The sequence below is a fragment of the Pyrgilauda ruficollis genome, unplaced genomic scaffold (genome assembly GCF_017590135.1).
Source record: "Pyrgilauda ruficollis isolate IOZ18807 unplaced genomic scaffold, ASM1759013v1 scaffold29, whole genome shotgun sequence".
NCBI lineage: Eukaryota > Metazoa > Chordata > Aves > Passeriformes > Passeridae > Pyrgilauda > Pyrgilauda ruficollis.
Window position 1 is genome coordinate 7298536 of NW_024524266.1, and position 7264 is coordinate 7305799.

The 7264-nt window shown below is 40.6% G+C and overlaps 1 protein-coding gene across 1 annotated transcript; it reads left to right on the plus strand.

The window, feature by feature from the left end:
- The first annotated feature begins 340 nt into the window (after window positions 1–340).
- On the plus strand, window positions 341–6842 carry LOC121356163 (toll-like receptor 7). The gene is made up of 2 exons (XM_041472294.1): window positions 341–391; window positions 3474–6842. Exons 1-2 carry the CDS (start codon window positions 341–343, stop codon window positions 5163–5165), a joined length of 1743 nt encoding a protein of 580 aa, XP_041328228.1. The 3' UTR covers window positions 5166–6842.
- The last annotated feature ends 422 nt before the right edge of the window (window positions 6843–7264 follow it).

Consider the following 7264-nt stretch of genomic DNA (forward strand, 5'->3'; position numbering starts at 1 on the left):
TGCCTTGATCTCTGAAGTGAATTACTGCTGTATTTTTCTTTCCACATTTCATAGGTAAAAACTAAATAAAGATAAGAAGAGGTCTGCATTTTACTAGTACTCAGCTAAAGCTGCAGTTTCATTATACATAGAATGGAAACTCCTTGAGCTCTTAGCTGGCTGACAACAAGTTCCTAATATTAAAACAAACGAACAAAAATATCAACCTGAGAGCAAAAGAAACTGCTAAGTGTTGGTAGATCTATTAAAATTTCCACAGTTTGTAGTTATAGACTGTGAGGGAGCACCTGTCAAAAATTACAGGGTTGGGGGCCTGGACGTTGTGTTTTAGAAAACCTTCATGCAAGCAAAGTGGACACTAAGCATCTCCTATTCCAGTGACATGTACCAGGTATGTGCCCGGTTACTCGAAGAAATAATTCACAATCCAACTTGTGCACACTCTTCCACACAGTTCTCACTTCTTTGTGTTCAGTTACCTATGCTCTTATCCTTTTTGTCTTGGTTTTGGTTCCCTTCCCCAAGTTCCCTTCACTTAACAGACATTTTTTCCAGACTTCTACATGAAGTTTTCCGCTTAAGAGATTTGTCTGCTCATATTAGCGCACAAGTGATTCTTAGAAATATCTGAATCCTTGAAGCTAGTAACTGCAGAAATAAATATAATAATTAATTATATTAACAATAATTATAAAAATTACTAAACTTCCTTGTCAATTAACAATTTTTGTCTCCCTTCATGCAGCTTACATTTGAAAAAGGAAAAAAAAAAAAAGGAACTTGAGCTTCTGCAATCTTTGTTGATCACATGAGTATTACCCTTTCCTAATGCCTTTGTCTTCTAGCTGATTAATCTCATACTCTCTCATTGAGGATTTTGAAGTTGTGTTCCTTTGGTGCTCAGATGAAAAGAAAGAAGATACAGTGTAGATTAATGTTGTCTTGAGTGGGTTATGTCATGTTACATTCTCCCCTACACCTCAGCTGAACCACTGGAAACCACTTTGATGCTGTTCTCTTCTGCTCCAGTTTGTGATTTCTTCCAGAATCTAATCAGTCACACCTGGAAGCGCAAAGAATATGGTATGTTTAAACTTTTATTTTAAATTTGCTCTTAGACCTTTTTGACTGGAACTGTTGTGGAAGATTTTCAAGAAAATATTCTTCTTCTCTGTTTTCCAAATGGTTCAGTTTACTGTTATGGTTAGAAGCTGCAGAAAATTATGAAAGTAAAGGATTTATCTGTATTCCTGTACTTCAGAATGAGTGTAATATATTTTCTACTTGCTGTAACTTCTGAGGTGTTCCTCTAGCCTTTCCCCCATGAACAAATATATGGAACCCCAGCAGAAAACCTTCCTTCAGAAACATATAGCTGTACTGTTGCTGAATATTTGAAGAACACCCTAAATCATTATGAGTTTATGCACATGCCAGTTAAGACCAGTATATTAGTTCTTTTCCAACTTCTTATACAGCCAAGCATAGATCACAGAGAAAAGAACAGCTCCCATGCTCTAGCTGTACTATTAAGCAAGCCTCTCATTGCAAAGACATTGCACAAGACAGCATTGCTTTTTCCTCTTATTTAGAAGACTTTTTGTTTGTTCTGGTGCTATAATGGATGTGAGGTTTCACACATGTAAATAGCCAGATACAGCACCAGAATGTAACTCTTTACAGTTCAAATAGCAAATGCATTAAAAAGATAATCAGGAAAGGGAAGAATATACAAAGAAGTGAAGCACAAAGAGCTAGGTTGGCTCTGCAACCACACTTAGGTCCCTAAAAAAACCTGAACTACATGAGAAACATACAAACATATTCATGAAGACTTTCAAACCCCAGATTCTTTGCACCTGGTTCCAGGCACCTAAATGTGCAGTGTTACTCTCTGATTGGTGTGTAGTAAGCCAGAGCTCTCTCCATCTTCAGTGCCAAGCAGCCTAGGTGAATGACAATAAAGTGAGAAACTTGGGTAAGCACCTAAAATTAAGGGTCTGCGTGCGATGGCTGCATTCAAGTTCATGTAGAAAGTTTGTGTCTTCAATCTAGACTGCAATCATGCCTTGCCCATGTCATCCTCTAATGCTTGGACAGTGTTTATTTTGGTTTATCACAACTTTAAAGGTTGAATCTAATTAGCTTTTCCTCCTGTTGCATTAAGTATGCAGCAATTTGGCATAAAATAACCTCCATTGCCTTCCAGCTAGTCCACAGAAATCAGAGGGGCTGGGTGTGTTTGGGCTTAATTTCTGATTTGAGCCAACTAAGTACTACTAAGTCTGGTCAGGTTGCCAGATGCAATAGTCTGATTTACACTACAAGCCTCATCTCATTCCTGAACAGACTCACCAGTTTTGTGAGTATTACTGATTTGTCACTGCAAGTCTGGTTTAGTTCAATAAGAACTTCCAAGAACACAGATTCACCAACAATGCAATTTATTGGATAATTGATAAATACACTAGACTTGCAACATACAAATGTACAGTGCTATGTAAGTGCTCCCAGTGTAAATCTTACCAAAATAAGCATCCCTTAAGTTTTGTGAAGAGAGAGAAATAACTCCATTGACTAGTCCGTGAAATGGCTGTATTCTCAAACTCTGCCAATAAAGATTTCAAATGCCAGTTTATACTTTTGGGAGAAGCGGAAGCAAGACTGTGATCAAATGTTCTGTTACTGCCGTCTTTAATGGGGGACAGAGAGAAGCCACTTATATGTAAATGAGGGATATCAAGAGCAACAAAGCAATTGCAAAGACTTTAGGTCTTCCACAAGGAAAGTACAGAATTGTGAAACTTTAGCATCACTTCCTCTTCTACCTGGCTCACTGAGGGTAAAAGGGTTACCCATTTCTGCCTGATAACATATCACACTTCAGCACACCATCATGCCCAGTGTAATCCCTCACCCTCAGATCTCATGGAAATCCCTTTACCACATATATAACAGCATATCTCATGACTGTAGGCCTCATTCCTACAACTTCCTTGTTTTAAAGGTGGACTTTGGTGTGCAGTGGCTGCCCTCTCTGACTTGCCCTCTCTGACTGCAGGTTCTGTGTCCATGGCTGGTGACCACCAGCACTTCATGGTCTATGGTGGTGTGTATCGTCAGATGTACAGTAAAGGGTACCCATGTGATGGAGCAAAATGTCTTGCACTGCAAGGAGTCTCTATGGCTTCCCTATCAGATCTCTGCTATGCTCCATGGGCACTTGCCTTGGTTAATGTTCTTGACCCTGGGGTACATTGCTTTGGAATAAAAGATGGACACAGGAAAATGCTGGGATATCATGGGCCATTTGGCTAGGCTAGACACTCATTAGTCTCATGACGTTCTTTACATGCATAAAATGCTGTGTCCTCAGGGGGAAACAAAAAAGAAAGGAAATACCAGTGTATGCCTCTTCAAACTTCTAATCCTACCTGCACATCCATTCTTGGTCAGTGTGAGACAAAAAACAGAATTTAGCTGTAAAGTTGGCCTACGGAAAAACTCTGGATTTAAGCAGAAACAATGTATTTTTTGTTAACCCCTCAGACTTCCAAGGACTTCGCTCCCTCAAATGTCTCAACTTGTCAGATAATGCAATAAGTCAAACTTTAAATGGAAGTGAATTCTCTTACTTGTCTGAATTGAAATATCTGGATTTTTCTAACAACAGGGTTGATTTGCTATACCAAACTGCTTTCAAAGAACTAAAACTTTTAGAAATTCTAGATCTGAGCAATAACCAGCATTATTTTCTGGCAGAAGGTGTTACTCATGTGCTTAGTTTTCTGAAAAACCTAGTCCATTTGAGGAAGCTGATGATGAATGACAATGACATTTCTACCACTATTGATACGGGAATGGAAAGTCAATCTCTTCGAATTTTAGAATTCAGAGGAAATCGTTTAGATGCTTTATGGATGGATGGCAATGCTAGATACTTGTCCTTCTTCAAGAATCTGACCAGCCTGGAAGAACTGGATATTTCCTTCAACTCACTCACTTTTTTGCCTCCTGATGTTTTTGAAGAAATGCCTCCCAGTCTCAAGATCCTCAACTTAACCAATAATCGACTGAAGAGTTTTATCTGGGGAAACCTCCCCTCTCTGAAGAACCTAGTGACTCTGGACCTGAGCAATAACCTTCTGACTAATGTTCCCCGAGAACTGTCCAATTGCACTTCATCTCTCCAAGAACTGATCCTCCGAAACAATCGCATTCATAGGTTGACTAAATATTTTCTCAGAGGTGCTTTTAAACTGAGATACTTGGACCTCAGCTCAAACAAGATTGAGATAATTAAGAAATCTAGCTTCCCTGAAAATGTCATTAACAACCTGAAGATGCTGCTTTTGCATGGCAATCCTTTTAAGTGTAACTGTGAGGCTGTGTGGTTTGTCTGGTGGATCAATCAGACGCAGGTGACCATTCCTCTTCTGGCCACTGATGTCACCTGTGCTGGCCCAGGGGCACATAAGGGAAGGAGCGTGGTTTTCTTGGATCTCTACACCTGTGAGCTGAACACATCATATTTTATTCTGTATGCTCTGTCATCTTCAGCCATCCTTGCCTTAATGGTGTTCACAGTGATGAGCCACCTCTACTTCTGGGATGTGTGGTACAGCTACCATTACTGCACTGCCCGGCTGAAGGGCTATCGGCGCTTGCCTTCGCCTGCTGCTTGCTACGATGCCTTTATTGCCTACGACAGTGAAGACCCAGCTGTGAACGAGTGGGTGCTGCAAGAGCTGGTTGAAAGGCTGGAAAACCAAAAAGCCAGGCAGTTCAATTTATGCCTGGAAGGAAGGGACTGGCTCCCAGGACAGCCAGTCTTTGACAACCTTTCCCAGAGCATTCAGCTGAGCAAAAAGACCATATTTGTGCTGACCAACAGGTACATTAAAAGTGGCCGCTTCAAGACAACATTTTATATGGCTCATCAGCGGCTTCTGGATGAAAAAATGGATGTCATTATCTTGATATTTCTTGAGAAGGTTTTGCAGAAGTCCCGCTATGTCCGTCTGAGGAAGAGGCTGTGCAGAAGTTCAGTCCTGGAATGGCCAACTAATCCTCAGTCTCAGCCCTACTTCTGGCAGTGCCTGAAAAATGCCATAGCTACGAGCAATTCTCTGGCTTACAACAAGCTTCTCCAAGAAACTGTTTAGCTCTACTCTCCCTGTCAATATTGTTATGAAGCACAAGATCAAATGACCCCAAATAAAAGATCCTGAACTTCATCTGCAGAAACTGTCAAAGCCTGGAAGTTATACCTCTTTGACGTATATACCCCAAGATGAAAGGCACTATTACTTTGAAATCCAGTAATACAAAATTGAATAGAAAATGTTGCCAGAACAAATATTTAGTTGTCATGTACTTTGCTTTGCACTGATCTCTGCACTGGAAGGGCAGGTTCTAAAATGGGAAGGTATGTGAGATCAGGTTCTGTAGAGCTTGCAGGCTGCTTTGTGAAAGCAAGGAGGGGGAGCAGGGCAGCAGAGAGGCAGAGGAATAGGCACAAGGCAGATGGGGAAAATCCAGAGACTATACAAAGAAAGGAAGGGAAAAGAAAAAGAGAGAAATTGGAAAAGGTGCTAAGAAAAGAGGAAAATGTGGCTACACTAATGCATAGCCGGTTCAGATGCATTTACTGCTAATCTCCAAATAGATTTCTCACTTTGCCTTTCATCTGCCTCCTGGGCTTTTGGCTGAGCTGGCTCCTCCCTGAAGACTTTAGGGCTCCTCTCTAATGTTGTAGTATCAGTTTGAGGACCTTTTCCACCCAATCCTGGAGTGACCACCCTTTCTGTATCTTGGGTGTTAGCTGCTCTAGCCAGGCCTGGAGCCTGAAGAATACCACTTGTCCCCAGAAGAAAATCTAAACAGAATTTGCAAGTGAAAAGCATGTAAGATGAAGTCACGCAAGGAAAGCATTATTCCCACTGTTTCTTTAACTGTGGTTCTCCAGAGAAGCCTTAAGCTCTTCTTCATCTCCTTGTTCCCCAGGCAGGTCCCTCTTCCACAGCAGCTGATGGGACACTACTAAACACTTGAGATAGGAATGGGTCTGGCTTTAGGGACATCCTGAAGAAGTGAAGAAAAATAAACACTTGTGCTTGTTCCCCACTCTGTTTCACAGTACAGACTCATTGAACACATGAGAGTATTTCAAGTGAAACCTTTTGTAATGGCAGCCTAAACCTCTGAGTATGACACAGGCAGGTTCTCTGCTTGATGTGATTATGTCTGTTTTTCGAGAAGCAGCACATTTTCACCTTGCTGAGTGCTTCTGTCTGCAGCAGTCTGGGCAGCTTCTCCCCTCTTGATCAAAGTTCTTTTCTGGCAACTAGTCTCGTTGACATCTCTGGCTGATGTTGTCATTGTTAAGTGCTTTAAACTTCTTTATTTCAGATGCCACTTCCATTTCCTTACCTAAGTGTTCTGGCTGATCTTTTCTTTTGGCAACAAGACAGAAAAACAAAGAAACACAAGAAAAGAAACTTTATTTAATAATATAACAGATAAGAAGGGTTTTTCTCAATTTTTCACAACATTTTTATTGATTAAATACAAAAGTAGGAAAAAGATGTGGGCCTCGTTAAAAAGGGAGTTTTAGAGTTTTATTTTAGAGTTTTATTATAGAGTTTTAGAGTTATATTTTAATAATGTGTATTTCTGGTGGTTTTGTTTGTAAGCCAAAACAATCTGTATGTCTAAATATAACATGAACTGTAATGTGTCTCTGTCCATAAGGTAATACTTGAAACAGGAACCTCTATCCCACAGTTACTCCCACACCATCTCCCCCTGCTTCCCCACAAAACATCTATTTGGAGCAGATCCTCTTTCTCAGCCTGACTGACAAGGCCAGGAACTCCAGGTCACTTAGCCTTTCTGAAGTTGAGAGGAGAGGTATTTTTTCCTCTTCCATTGAGAAGCATGCAGAGGATGGATATGAGATGAGTAGCAATAAGTAAAAATTAAGGGAGGTGACTGGGAAAGGTATCCTCCTTGATTTGTTGCTTGCTAACAAGAAGGTCTCATGTGTGAATTGGTGATTGGTGGACATTTCGGATCATGAAGCAGTTGAATTTAAAATACCTAGTTACAGGAGAAAAATAGCCAGGAAAATTCTGAATGTGAGAAGAGTAGACTTCAGACTGCTTAGGGAAGTAGTTTGTAAGGCCCCTTGAGAAAATGGTTTTGAAGATGCTGGGATCTACCATTGTGGTCAAAATTTAGACACCCCCTTCTCAGAGCAGGG

Bases quoted from the DNA above. Each gene is read 5' to 3' on its own strand.
- LOC121356163 (XM_041472294.1), top strand. From the start codon at position 341: ATGCAAGCAAAGTGGACACTAAGCATCTCCTATTCCAGTGACATGTAC. The intron at 392-3,473 runs GTATGTGCCCGG...GACAAAAAACAG, and splicing joins ATTCCAGTGACATGTACCAG to AATTTAGCTGTAAAGTTGGC.